This window comes from Mesoplodon bidens (genome assembly GCF_964165515.1).
Source record: "Mesoplodon bidens genome assembly, chromosome: 1".
Taxonomy (NCBI): Eukaryota; Metazoa; Chordata; class Mammalia; order Artiodactyla; family Ziphiidae; genus Mesoplodon; species Mesoplodon bidens.
Genome location: NC_138176.1, coordinates 213,123,663 through 213,139,292, shown reverse-complemented (window position 1 = coordinate 213,139,292; position 15,630 = coordinate 213,123,663). Strand labels below are relative to the sequence as shown.

The following is a 15,630-nucleotide window of genomic DNA, read 5'->3' as shown; positions in this document are numbered from 1 at the left end:
GGAGACTCAGTGCCTCTTCTGGGATAATTTTGAGGGCCAATCTCCCCTTGGAATCAGTAGGGATTATACATTTCTTTTCCTTAGGAAAAAATTACTTCTATATATTCCCTTAATTTACACACTCGTTAAGAATAAGAGAAAGCGAATTTTCATTAACTGGTCAAAGAGCAAAAATAAACACAAAGGATCTCAGCAAACAGAGATTAATCATTTTATCTGGTCTACTTAGCTGAAGCTATGTCTCTTTCATATGTATCTAAGACAGAGCATAGCTAAGAAATGGTACATTGGAAAACAGACAAGTGAAGAAATCTATAAAGAATTAGAAGGTTTTCAAGGTGCCACATTTCTTTTGGAGGTTCCGTGTGTGTACAGGAGCCACACTGCCAGATTCAGAGAGCAAATCAATGTCTAGGAACAACACAAAATAAGGGACAGACTCGGCAGCCACATGATTAATGTAATCAATACTGAGCAAAAACCAGAAATAGAAGTCTGGTAATATTCTAGTTAATTGGATTAGCATTCAACACTGTAACTTGAGGCGTCTTTTGCATGTCAGTCTTAACCAGAAAACTGTCAAATTTCTGACTTCATCTATGATTTGTAGATAAAACTAGAGTCATACCCAAACATTTAAGTAGGGGAGATAAGTAGGCATGGAAAAAAATATGTGCAATAAATATGCATCTAAGTATTTCCATGAGATATCTTTTCCAATGTAAATGTGGGAGCTTAAAACATGGGGCTCTGGGAGGACAAAAATACATGCTGATGAGTATCCTTGAAATCACAGAAATTTCTTAAATTGAGCCTGGGATAGAAAATACTCGTTGAGAAAACAGCAGTACAGTCTTCCCTTTCATAATTTCTCTCATAGTGAAATGCAGTGATAGTTTAAATAATGATCTTTCTGACAATGATGTGGCTAAAAAAGTCCAAGTGGCGTCTTAGTCTCCAGGGTCATGTTTTTTCCGACAAGTACTTTATTGTGTAATTGAAAGATACCACAATGTACTTTGACCTGTAGCTGCAGTAAATCATCACAAGTAATAGCTCCTGTAGAAATGGCATGTTGGAGTCACTGAAATAATGATGTGGCAGCTCCATACCAGCCTTTGAACAGGGAGGGCACTGAGTGCTTTTGTATGTGTAACAAAAGACTTTGTACTCAACCGCTACCCAAGGGGCTATAAAATGATTGGTTTGTCGTTAAGATTATAAATGCAACTAATAGTTTATAAATCAAGCATGTTGCCACATTGGAAGGCCAGAGATGAAAATAACAGTATTTCATGTTGTTAATAAAGTTGTGCCATATGAAAATCAAGTGAGTTAATAGATACAGTGAAGAATAAAAAGAAGACTACAAGGCAGCCAGACTTTTTTTCCCCCCAAATACATTCCAGCTCGAAAAGACAGTAAAATATAAAGGCTTCCGGCACAGAAACCTGTTTTAAATCCCAGCTCCACCACTTGCCAGTTGTGTGACCTTAGGCAAGTTTCTTTACTTCTCTTAACTTTGGTTTCCTCATCTATTACAAGAGGATGAAAAAGCAGCACCTGCTTCCTAGGGCTGTCATGAGGAAAAAGAGAGAATTCATGTAATGCCTTCAGTCCGTGCAGGCATTAAGCACTAAGTATGTTTTAGCTATTATTAAGCAAACAATAGGCACAGACTTCCTCAAAGTCTGGCTCATTTTAGCCCCATATAACCTTATTTGTTCATTCCTTTAATTTACGAACATTTATTGAGTTCCCACTATGAACAAGGTGCTGAATATACAAGATAAAGACACAACTGCCACCCAAGAGAAGCTTACTCTGAATGTGGATGGTAGACAAGTAAAGAGAGAATTACAATACACTGTGATAAATGCTTGGATAGAAAAAAGCTCAGGGGAGTATGGGGTTTGGGAAAAGCTTTCAGAACACCAAGTTGGTCAGTGCAAGGCTTGGTTCTGGGTGCTTTGGGGAGGAAGGGAGTAGAAGGGCTGGAATATAAAGAGGAACAGCAATTTTCTCCACCAAAACCCATAATCTAACAATGAACACAAATGACCAAAAGGAAAGTAATGAGGGGCATGAGTGAGCTATAAAGTGCTAAGAGGGTCCTGAAGAGGAATGGTTATTTCCAGCTGGCTAGAAGGGTGGGAACTTTATAAAAGAAAGGGCCTGCAAGCAAAGCCTGAAGCATGGTAAGTATTTTAACAAGTGGAGAAGGAAGAAAAGGATTCTTGAAATGGTGATTCATGTTTGGTTGCAGGAGAGTGATGATATAATAATCCTTCTTGTGAGTCCCTTTTTAGTACTTTATTAAAAATGAGCATCATGAATAGCAAAATATTTCATGTCTGAAATTTATATTTTGAAGTATTTGTTTTCACTTTTAGTTTGAATCTAGAAATTTTGGATCTAGAGAAATTTTAGAGATTTGTAGTTTTAACTATAATGATCCCTTTCTGTTTTTCTACTTTAGTTCCTAAAAGTAAGCTTTCATCTTATACTAATATGTTTTTATACATGTCAGTATAACATCTATACTTTTCATAAACCCACATATGTAATGCTTGATAATTCACAGATCAAAATTGCTTTTCAATTTCAAACATACTAAGACCATTTTAATAGACTAGACTCAAACCATAAGAAATGCACAGTTACAGAATTTTCAGAGCAAACTTCCAATGTATATTATAGTGTTCATTCATTACCTTAACATATAAAATGCTTCTCAGTCGTAGCTATAAAATAATCTAAATGTTTTTCTAAAGAATCAACTCTATCTTAGAAATGCCATACCCCTTCAAAAGCTTCAATTTTGTACTTAATCCAGTTATTGGTTTCTTATGACAAGTTAATATTATTATCTAAGTTAGATCATTTCATTCTCATAATTTGTCTACTTTCCTGAATTTATCCAATCATCTCTGATGACCTATTGTGTTACAATATCTTTTGGGTTCTTCCTAATTTAATAAGGAATGTACCTTTTAATTATGCCTCTTACCAATAAACATATACTTGATCCTATATAAAGATTTTTCATAAAAATAGGGAACATAAATGGCTAGGAAATATAAGTGAATCCAATGCCTTGATTTACTTCTGAAACATTTAATTTGCAACTTCTGTTTATTAGTTCTTGAAAAATTCCATTTTCCATAAAAGTAGTGACACCATGATCACCTAAAATAATATCTACCGAAGGAGAGGAAAATATGAAGTTGGAAAAAAAAATGTGGAACTCCAAAAATCACTTTTACCTTTCCATGGACTAGATGAAGGAGCACAGGTCTTTGTAGAGCTTCCAAGTTTTCCTTTCTCATGATTTGGGATGGCTTTTTTCCTTTGAAAATGCTCTTCTCTCCTCTCTGTTTATTCACATTTTCAACCTTTACATCTTTTATCTGGAATCATGGAAAGAAACCTATTAGAAAAACTTCCTATGTCTGTTTCCATCAGAGTCTCCTAGAAAATAAAATGGTAAAGCAATAAACAGGGTTGGCCATAATTTCTTCTGTCATTCTCAATTCATGATTCATAGGACCTAACTATCAACTTTAAAAGAATGGAGAAGGTATTAAAAATTAGATTTTTGAATTAGGTAAAAATACTGACATCAAGGAAATCTGTGACTTCAACTCTACCCAATACTCTGTAATGGCCTATATGGGAAAAAAAAATTTTTTTAAGAGTGGATATATGTATAACTGATTCACTTTGCTGCACACTGAAACTAACACAACATTGTAAATCAACTACACTCCAATAAAATTTTTTAAAAATTAAAAAAAAAAGAAATCTGTGACTTCAGGCCTACAATAATTGTGGCTAGAAGATAGCTCTTTTATGTCATTGTCACTCTCTTCATTTATTTTGAACTGCTGCTGTTTGCCTGCTCTCTTCACTTTCTGTACCATTTGTTTGAAAGGAACCCTGCCCCACTGTACTTTATTTGTACATACAAAATTAAAATGAAGAGTCTGATTACTGAACAAAGAGGTACAGAGTGTTTTCTGCAAATTACTGTTCTATTGAGAAATGGCTTAGTGAGGTGGATGATAAAATTTTGATCCAACTTGGAAAACACACACAGCTATTAGAGACAACCAAAGAAGCAAAGATCACTTGATAAACGTATTGCAGTGACAACTCATTATAAAGTATATCAGTAACTACTTATCAGTGACAATGAAGCAAATCTTGGTCCTGTGTACCTGTTTCACACTGACATGTAGAAGGAGAGCTGACTATACTAGAGAAACTATTGCCTTTAGGTCCTTGAAAAGCAAATGTGGACTCACCATATATTGAAACTGGAACAGGCCCCAAAGGCCATATAATTTGAATCTCTTTGTCAACACATAAATCTAAAGCACCATAACTGACCAAACACTGCCATTCAGGGGAGCACCTCGTTCTGTCCTCAAGAAGAATGCAGAAAAGGTTTACTCCCTCATTGGTAACTTTACCTGTTGGATCAAGGAACTCAGAAAAGTTGGAAGGTCACAATTTATCTCCTCCTTCAGTTAGAGTGGTCTCGATTGCTTTACACATAACATGGATTCTAGACTCCTTAGTTTCAGAACACTTCAAATGGATTCTAGTTTAATGTGTCTATTAGTATGACACATAGAACTGGACATCATACTTCAGTTACTCACCCATACACACCTTCGTTTGCCTGCTTCAACAATTTGGAAAGATCAGATCACTTTTGGTTAGCAAAACCTTCAAAACTGTATCTCTACTTATTTCAGTGATGGATAACAAATTCAGTGACTATATGACCAAGAGTACAGACAAGTGCTGTTGAATGGTACACTTCTCAAAGACTGCTGACATCTAATCTTTGCATCTCTCTGGTAGAAAATGCCCACCATAATTTGGATCAGTTGGTCGTCATCACCATCAGGACTCCTCCACAGTAAGACAACATCCACATTGGATGAAATTCGGTAGCCCACGCTGTCTTGGAGGTTTCCTTTGCCCCGATCAAGAAAAACTTCAGTGGAGTATGTGAGTTTGTATAGCCGGTCATTATTTAATGAGAGACCAGTTGTGTGACCTGCATAGAGATAGTGACACAAGTCAAGTCTTAGCTGTAAGGCACCCATCAGGCCAGGGACTGTGCTATCTAGCACAGTGGTACACAGTGGGAGCTTATGTTTGCTAATGGAAGTAAATTTTTGCTAAGTGAAAAATTTCTACTTCTCTACCTGCTGAAATTATTAGCTTGAACAACAACAAAAACCACAACAAAGAAATAAGCTTCCATTTCAGAAAACCTTAGCTTGTATTCTTAATCAGTAATCAGATTATCTAAATATTGCCCTGCTTGAACTATAGAATATTTTTTAAAGAAATATCACTGTATTGCTTTAAATTATATGAATATGATTGCTTCCCTGCCCCCCACCCCAGCTTTACTGAGGTATAATGAATATGATTTCAAGTAGAGATGCAGCCAGAGATTGCTTTATAATTTAATAAAAAATATTTGTTATTAACATATCATTTAAATACAAGAGATCAAAGCCAAAGTAATTTTAGTAGTTAGAAAGCAGTCCCTTACATTGGATATTTTGAGTATTTAAAGAATATCCCTCTAATGCACTTTATCCTATTAATTTAATTAGTAAACTTTTAGTATGAATGTACATTTCAAGGCTACACATATGTAAATTTAAATTAGCTATTCCTGAATAAAACAATGTTTTCCTACATAAAATCCTAGCACAGGCTTTAATCTGGCAGGGACAATTTAATGTCAAATAGTATACAAGTCAGTATTATGACCAAAAAAAATTGATATTTGGAGGAGTTCATACACTCTCCAAGTCAGTTTATTTTAACCCAAAGAAATGTAAAAGAGTAGGATCAAGTCTTTCCCAGAGATGACTTGCAGTTTATGGTTATACAAAGTCTTTGTATGTTTTCTATCCATAGCTCGCAGAAGATAGTAAAAAAATGACTTCAGTATACATTTTTCCTCAGTGCTAACAGGGTAGCATTGCCTAGTTAACTATATAGGGAACCATATCTTTTTTTCCCTCAGGACATATGCACGTGGGAGAGGGACAGGAAAGGAGGTTGAGATGACTAGGACAGAAGTGAGGCAGCTGAGAAAGGAAGTGAAATTACTTGGAAATCCAGAAATTAGTAGACCTCTGAAAAGTCTTTACTATTTACTGTCTCTATCACCTACTATGGCGTCTACTGCCCAGAGGAAAAAAAGGTCAAATACATTGTCTCTGATAAACTGTTCTAAGTGTTTTATACACATTAACTTATTAAATCTTCACAAAAACCTAATGGGGTGGGTACTATTATTAGCCTGATTTTATAGATGAAGAAATCGAGGGACACAGAGATTATACACTTTACCCAAGATCACCCAGGAAATCAGTGGCGGAGCCTCTAACACCCTGTCTGGATCTAGAGACCATGCTCTTACCTATACTATACACATAAAACCTTTAGGTTGAACTCTTCCATTCCTGGGGAGTGAGCTAGGAATTCATTCATTCATTCTTTCATTCAACAAGGATGTACTGAGCACCTACTGGGTAGTAGGCACTTTTCTAGGCTCTGGGGCTATACCAGTTAACAAGCAGACAAAATTTCTACCTTTGTGGAGTTTACCTTTAAATGAGGAAGGGATGGAAAATTTAAAAAGCAAGTACATAAACAAATTGTAAAGTATGTTAGAAGTGCTAATGAAGAAAAATGAAACAGGAAAGGGAACTGGGATGCTAAGGGAAAGAGCTTTGTGAGAAGGTAATACTCTGGGCAGATACTTTAGGTTAGCCACATGGATGTCTGTGGAAAGAGCACCCCCCTTCCCTCCTTCCCCACATTCCTACCCAGCCCCCGCCCCTCTGCAGAGGGAGTAACAAGTTCAAAGGCCCTGAGGAGAGTTCATGCAGGTGTAATGGAGGAACAGCAAGGAGGCCAAAGAGGCTGGGATTGGCTAAGTGAAATACATAGCAGAAGGAGATGAGGTCAAATAGGTACCCATGGGTGGCTGGGAGACTTGGGGGGATATTTGCATAGATTTAGAATTGGTTGAGTGACATGAGGAGCCACTGGAGAGTTTTGCGTGGTGAAGTTATACATGATCTGACAAACCTGCAAAGAAAGGTAATAAGGCGTTTAATAGGAATCAAGAAAAGCCAGGAGAAGGAAGTGTAGGAGGGGGTCTCCAAGTGTGTACACAAAAACAGGCTGTGTCCAAACACCAAGTCAGGCAGAACCTCAGGTATGAGATACAGAAGGCAGACAAAGTCAGGAGAAACCTTGCAGGAGATGAAGTCTGGGACTCCCTCTAGCCTCCCTGATCTCCACCTCTTCTGCATTTTAACTGGGGACACTGTTGCAGGGTCAAACACTGGCTTTCTGACCAGGAAGGTATTTTGGTCAAAGAGGCCTTCTTTTTATGACACCTATCAAATTCCACGTAGGGCAAAAAGGAAATACATGTTGTCTTATCTAATCCTCACAGCAAGTCTGAAAGGTAAGCAGTATATGGCAGCTGAAAAAAGCTGACTCCACATTTAATCCAACATAGCAGATATAATGCAGAATTTGATGTTGGAATATGCTAAAATTCAAGTTTTGTGTACTACCTGAAGGTGTCTTCTGATTAAAATAGCTATGAAAAGTTTGCAGTAAAGTAGCCTCTCTTTAATTCCAAAGCTTTCCAAACTATCATGTTCTTTTTTTTTTTTTCTTTTACTTGACTGGTCAAAAGAACGTGAAAAACGACAATATATATCAGTTCCTGACTATGATTTGGAAGTGATAAAGCACAGGAAAGACTGGGCTTTGTTCTCCTAGAACTTTTTCCTACCTCTTTCAACAGGAGATAAAGCCTAAAATGGTTTAAATAAGTGCTGACAGTGCTGAAGTGTTGTCCCTTTTATCCTTTCCTCTTTGATAATTATTGATATTTCTGTTTCTGTTATTCAGAGATCCGGCAATACTGGGCAGTGGGGGCATGTCCCATTTGTATTGGTGGCTAAATTTCTGTCTTAAGGTGTTGCTCTGTAGAGTATGCAGAATGGCAATTGGAACTAATGGTAGATTAAACAAGAAATCAATTTTAGCCCCCAAAGGAGTCAGTACCTCTTCAAGGTGCCCCTTCAAGTGGAATTTTTAGTCATGTAAAAGGAACAAAACTCTTAATTTTGAACTTTTTAAGAAATACCTGCAAATATTCTTTAATTAAACTTAGATCAATATAATAGTTCATTGACTTAAGCAAAAAGACAAAATAGAGATAAGTTAATAAAGGTGAGGCTTGAAGAGACCTGCGTTGGTGATAAGGAAGATAGGTAATGGGATTTACGAACCCAACAGAAGACTAGAAGGCTGGAAGTAAACGAGTAGGATGAAGGATAAGGGAGAAAATATGGAAGATGATTATTGTGAATGAACTGAAAAGCATGGTAGGGCCAGGCACTGAGAGAAAGACTGGGCGTGAAGGAACAGTTCAGGTAACAAGATTAAATAGAAAGTGTATGGGCAGGTTATCAAAAGGAAAAGCTCTATAAAGAAAACCCAAAGAAGGCACTGAGAATGGACCCACCATTAAAAATGTGATTCAGTAAAAGTAAGGGAAACCTGAGTCTTCCAAACATTCAGTCAGCATATCAGCATATCTCTTCTAAATAGACCCTTTTCCATTCTAATTCTAAACCCCTCCTCCATCCTCTTTATGGTCCAACCTCTCTCAACATCCACCCAGATCTGGGAATTTGCTAAATAGTTGCATTGAGAATTAAATTTGAGATGACTTTTGAAGTGATGCATAACACCGCCAAATTTATAATGGCCTGATTTTAAAGTAAACTCTTCACACGTAGTTCGCTTATTAAATGCCAATCATTGCAAAGGGCAAGGAATCTATAATTAAACCATGGTACTATAATACAAAAAATTACCCCATCTGGGTAAGAGAGAGCTGTCAAGTCCTGTACTTTTTATTCATGGTATTTGGCAAAAGCAGCTTATACCATGATGCTAATAATGCTTAAGCATTGGAGCCCTCACTTACCCAGGCTTCTTCCAAGATCTTGGAAGGGGACCCTAGCATTGTGTACACATGCCATATCTTTTTTTCAGTAACATTTGCAAAAGTAGGATATTTTTGTAAAAAAGTAGATTTTTTTCAAAGATGGAGCATAAATTGCATAAGCTTCAGGTTCTAAAATTCTGGATTTGCCACTGAACTTACACACAAAAAACTGTAGCTATCTGTTATGTTCTAAGTCATATTTCCCTGTATGTCATTGCTCTGTGTGTGTGTGTGTGTGTGTTTAAATCTTTATAAGTGCATGTATTTGAAAACATCAAGTTATCCAATGTTCTCATTTGTAGGATGGGGGGAAGAAAGAGAAGTCCACAAAAACTACTATATCTCAATTATTTTTCTCAAAATAATCATGGTATTCGTTTGATCTCATGGTGTATGAATCATTCATATTTCCAATATTCAACAGTTTATTTGACAGATAATAAAATGTAAGCTTTCTATATAACAATTCTCTGTCAGATATAATTTACAAACCTTTACTTTTTTCTCATTAAAATTTCTTTTCATCCGAGTAAGGACTGTATCTTTAAATACTGAACATTTTAGAATCTGGTAAAAAAAATATATATTATCTTTAGTTCAAGAACCTAACGTGTGATTTGCTTAGGTGAAATAATTTACCCCCCCCCCTTTTATTGCTCCAATAGCAAAGATTGTCTCTTTTCCTCATGTGAAAATTTTCTGTGCAAAAAAATCTTGAGACAAACTTTACCTTATGAAAAAAAGCCATAGTTATCCCAAAAGGCTTTTAAAAGTTTACAGGTGAATTACTTTTTATCACTTACTAAGAGTACACAGTTATTAAAGTTGGACCCTATCATGCTAAGTCTTTTCTTAGGCCAACTGGCTTTGACAGTGAGTCCTCTTAAGAGATTCTAAAAAGTGATGATTCTACAGGTGCAACATTTAGAAATTCAAGGCGTGCATAAACTAGCTGATTTAAAACAAGATTCCATATTAGTACATTTCATACAGCTTTTTAAAATCATTACTCAAAATGTTTGCTCTGAAAGTTATCAATTCATGTGTTTTTTAATCATCTTAAAATAGAAACTATAATGAGCAACACTATTTTTCCAAAGATGTTACTTCTTAAATCTGTCATGTAGTTTTATTTTCTGTAATTCACCAACTCTGATAGTCCTATCACTTCTGAATGGTAATGGAATTAAATACAGCCTTTACCATTTCATTCATAATCCTTTGGCAAGTCAATTGCCTTTTTCATTGGGTCTAATTCTTCTTGATATCACATTGCTAGGCAACTAGAAGGAAATTTAAGAACTGTTTTTTTTTTAATCTACTTTTACAATTCAAATGAAGGAGCTGCATTCATTGAGTGACCAACAGCAGCAGGTAACAATAGTTGGCGTCTTTTTTTCTCCCTTTTAAAAATAAACCATGAATGAGAAAATGAAGCAAGAAGCATGCTAGTCTGAGGGACTGAAAGTAAAAGGAACCTCTGTTTTCTTTATGTAGGAATTTGAATTTGCTTTTCACTCACCAACATTCCAAAGTTACATGGTTTTGAAGATCGCTTAGTTTGGAATTCTTTCACTACACACACACGCACACACACACACATTTTTCTCCCTCAACGATTAAAATTAAAGTTTAGCAGAAAGCAACACAAACTTACCTTTAACAGAAGCTGAATATGAGGAAATGAAGCAGAGAAAAAGCACAGCAAGAAGAATCATATTGACTAGCTACCCTCTAATGCATCCAGTTCCCAGCTAGGAGACACTGAGAAGTGGACTCTTCCAATGGCAGCGAGGGAGTGACCCTTCTCAGAACCTGCAACAATAACGGTTATCTTTTGGGGGAAAGGTCAGATTCCAAACTCCAAAATCAGGACCTAAGTTCACAGAAGGGCTCACTATTAATGATTAATCTTAGGTGGGCTGTAGTTTTCAGTCTCTCACTCTTTTTATTTATTTTTTACTCAATAAGAAAAATCAAGAAATTTTTCACTTTTGAGAGCTAAACTAAACCAGTCTACCATCCTATAAATTTAGAAGTACTGAGGGGCATTCAAGGAAGACTGGTGGTGATACTTTTCTGCTCAGTACATAATTATCATCATGCCTATAACATTAAATGCCTGTCTTCACATTTACCACTTTATGTGGGAGGGTGGTGAGGATTTGCAAACTCAGATAAATTGGAATTTTATTGTCTTGTATGGTCATCTGAATTTTTTTATACCATGTGTATGCTATTATTTAAAAAATCACTGAATTTTAGAATTTAAATTTAAAAATTTTAACTTGTACCACCACCAATCACTTCAAAATAATGTTAGATAAAACATTCAGTTCTGAAACCTAGATGGTTCTCCTTATGTGTGAATCAGCATTGTCTACCATTAACATACTAGCAGGCAATTGAGTTTATCATAGTAGACCTCTAGCTATATCTATGACAGGAAACATTTGTCTGAGTCCCCAGACTGGCTGGCTGGAGTCCCCTGTGCTTTCTGAATCCCATTTCTAGGAAGAAACTCAGAAGGGGGATTCCAGCCCTTAACACTTTTGCTACAGAAAATTAATTATGACACTTCTCTAAAGTGAATACCCTAGTATGGCTAAGGCCACATTAACTAAACCAACTCTGTCCTTGTGCACTTCTGCAAGAGAAACCTGATGTGAATAAAACCTACTAAAATGAGGTGGTTTGGGGGGCACGTGGGGATGTTTTGGCAAAGGAAGGAATAAAGTGCTGGCGAAGGGCTTTTTGGAATGAACTTGAAAATACTTATGGCCATCTTTAACCATAAAATGGGTTCCTAAATCTACCCTCATCTCTCTCCAAACCCTTTTCTAGAATCCTAACCTTAAGCTTAAATCTTCTAGACAACCCCCCCCCTCCACCAGGTAAAAGACAGTCAACCTTATAGACAGGGCCACAAGATGAAATCTAAAATTTAAAAATCTCACAGTTAAGCATATTTCCTCTCGAAATATATTTTTGTATAAAGAACTGAAATGTAAAAATTGTTTGTCTTTATCATCTATTGAGATTAGAACTTCATTTCCTATCATGTTTTATATATAAATCATGACTAAAATACCTATACAAAAATAAAATATTTGGTTATGACAATCACTTTATATATAATGTTATCCTGGGGTAAATAGAAAAGGCCATTCTTAGAAAAATAACTGTTGAAGAAATATAAGTTTTTATGAATAGTGGGTATTATAAATACAAGATAATGCAAAAGTGCTTTATTGCTTTACATTTGAATAGATTTCTATGTATTCCCACAATTTCTTCATTATATACATAGTGACATGAAGCCACTATAGTCACTTAAACTTTACATACTTATTTAAATTAAGAACTAGTTTGAATCTTATGAGAACTTTGTATTTCCATTTTAGGCTCACAGCTACATGTTTGTGGTTAGACTATGTGGTGCATGATACATGTCTATTCAGGTAAAGGACCGTTCATTGTCAGGTGTTTACCAGAATCCAACCAACAAAAGGCATATCACTATTGCCTAACAAAATCTGTTTCATTGAGCATTTGCTTTTCACTAGAAAGCTCCTATGAGTCACTGTATTAAGTAGTCATTTCAACACAGGGTGTTCAAATAACGCTGCTTCTCTTGGTAATAAAAACCATCATCCTTTTATATTTTGCTTGTAACTTTTTACAAAGACATTTGAAAGACTTCTTAAGACTGTTTCACAGAGATGAAATAAGAATGCCAAAGTCTTCATATTCAGTGAATTCTGGGTACCAAAGGAGAGGCATTCTCCTCATTTGCTCTGTTGATCAAGCAAACATTGTACAATATATGTGGGAGATACCTCCAAACCTCATCAAAAGTAAATCAGCTATTTACATGGTATGTGAAGCAGGACAGAAGCACAGCACAATACAAAAAAAAAGAGCTGCCATCTTTGGAACAATTACTATGTACAATACACTATGCTAAGCACTGAACACTTTGTAGTATATCCTAACAACAATCATTTCACACGTTAGCAAAATGACATTCAGATTTATTTAGTAAAATGATTTAGGGACCATAGAAAAACAAGCCTTGAGACCTAGATCCAATACTCTCCTTAAAAAATATTAGAAATAGGAGGTAGAAAAAATTGATTTCTTATGGATGACATAGAATTATTAATTGGGGGTCTCTTTTAGTAAGTTCATCACACTTTTGTATGGAGGCTAAAAGAGCACTTGATTGCTGTTGTTAGATGTTCCAGGCTGAACGGATTGTTCCAAGGGAAAAAATTGATCTGTGCTAGCCAGGTCAAAATCAAATAATAGATTTTAAAACAATGCTATTGCAATGAAATTCCGTTGGTAAGTACATGACACTGTGGAGTGTTTGCTATACTACTATTTTGCAGTGATAATAAGAGACTATGAAATAAAGACAGCTGACTGATTCCAAAGTACAGTAGTGTTTCTCTTGAGTATCAGAGGTTGTTAGGAGTTAACTCATTTCCTAGATTAGAAGATAAATGAACTTCACCCCACTAAAGGTTGGAAGGAAAGGTATTAACCTACTACACATAGTAAGTCAGAATGTGTGGATATATAGACAAAATAAAAAGTCTTTATAACATCAGAACATTTTACTCTGTTCCAGAAAGAACCACGACATTAACGAAAAACAGATTCTTAGAGGGACTCTTCAAGTTATCCCTAAGCAGTCATAATAAAATCTAATAGTATTTTCAATTCAATGAGGGAGTTAGCATTTGCAAGGAATCCTGAAAAAATATTTTTGGTAGGTTAAGAATACAGTCAGGACTTCCCTGGTGGCGCAGTGGTTGAGAGTCCGCCTGCCGATGCAGGGGACACGGGTTCGTGTCCCGGTCCGGGAAGATCCCGCATGCCACGGAGCGGCTGGTCTCGTGAGCCATGGCCGCTGAGCCTGTGCGTCCGGAGCCTGTGCTCAGCAACGGGAGAGGCCACAGAAGTGAGAGGCCCGCATACCGCAAAAAAAAAAAAAAAAGAATACAGTCAGCCTTCTGTATCAGCAGATGTGGAACCAGGGGATACCCAGGAGGGGCAACTGTAAGGGACTTGAGCATCCGCAGTTTGGTAACAGCAGGGGTCCTGGAACCAGTCCCACATGGATACTGAGAGAGAACTGTATTTTTTTTTTTTTTGCCTTTTGCCAGTTAACATTTTCTCAATTTATTTGTTTGTTTTTAATTTTCACTGGAGTATAGTTGATTTACAATGTTGTGTTAGTTTCAGGTGTACAGCAAAGTGAATCAGTTACACATACACATATATCCACTTTTTTAGATCCTTTTCCCATATAGGTCATTACAGAGTATTGCGTAGAGTTCCCTGGGCTATGCAGTAGGTCCTTATTAGTTATCTATTTTATATATAATAATGTGTATATGTCAATCCCAATCTCCCAATTTATGGGACTGTATTCTTATGATGTGATGCTCTCTTTCATTCCAAGGCAAAAATTATAGAATACATATACTATTTTTTAAGGTATTCTTTAAGAATTCACTTTGAGAAAATACAAATGCACTAAATGCCTTTCCTTAGAAAGAGTAAACAAGACTTAGGTTTGAAAAGTTTGGAATCTAAGACTCTCCAGAAGGGATAGTCATTTTCCATAATGGAGTTATTAACCAAACTTTATTTACCTCCACCTCCCATCCCTCCACACACATGTATTTGACAACAACCAAAAAAATCCTCATGGGTCAATAATAGTCACCCTAAGAGGAGTCTAACTTTACACTAATTTTGGCAGCATAAAACCGAATTTCTAGCATTTAAAGGAGAAAATTGACGGCTTTCTTTCAATGAACTATTGTAAAGAAAACAAACTGGGGCCTCCCTGGTGGCGCAGTGGTTGAGAGTCCGCCTGCCGATGCAGGGGATACGGGTTCGTGCCCCGGTCTGGGAGGATCCCATATGCCGCGGAGCGGCTGGGCCCGTGAGCCATGGCCGCTGGGCCTGCGCATCCGGAGCCTGTGCTCTGCAACGGGAGAGGCCACAACAGTGAGAGGCCCGCATACCGCAAAAAGAAAAAAAAAAAAAAAAAAGAAAACAAACTTAAATTTTGATCAGAATCATTTTATTTACTAAGACATTCCAGAGATTTCCCATATAGACTGCATCCAGTTGTCCTCATTAATATCTTACATTAGTGTGGTATATTAATCATTCACAAATTAACTAAAATCCTTACTTTAGATTTCCTTAGTTTTAATCTAATGCTTTTTTTCTCTGTTCCAAGATCCCACCCAGGTTACATTAAAATAGTTGTCATGACAGTTTCTCTGATTTTCCTCATTTAAAAAAAAATTTTATTGGAGTATAGTTGATTTACAGTGTTGTCTTAATTTCAGGTGTACAGCAAAGTGAACCTGTTATACACATACATATATCCACTCTTTTTTAGATTCTTTTCCCATATAGGCCATTACAGAGTACTGAGTAGAGTTCCCTGTGCTATACAGTAGGCCCTTATTGGTTATCTATTTTATATATAGTAGTGTGTATATGTCAATCCCAATCTT

General features: G+C 36.3%; 1 protein-coding gene across 1 annotated transcript in view; it reads right to left on the bottom strand.

The window, feature by feature from the left end:
* MTTP (microsomal triglyceride transfer protein) overlaps positions 1–10,867 on the bottom strand; it is a 45,745-nt gene extending 34,878 nt beyond the window's left edge. Inside the window, exons 1-3 of the mRNA XM_081242137.1 lie at positions 10,740–10,867; positions 4,884–5,071; positions 3,267–3,410 (exon numbers count right to left, since the gene is read on the bottom strand). Coding sequence (XP_081098263.1) covers positions 3,267–3,410; positions 4,884–5,071; positions 10,740–10,800 — 393 coding nt within the window. The 5' untranslated portion in view covers positions 10,801–10,867. The remainder of the gene's footprint in view (positions 1–3,266; positions 3,411–4,883; positions 5,072–10,739) is intronic.
* Between the last annotated feature and the right edge of the window lie 4,763 nt (positions 10,868–15,630).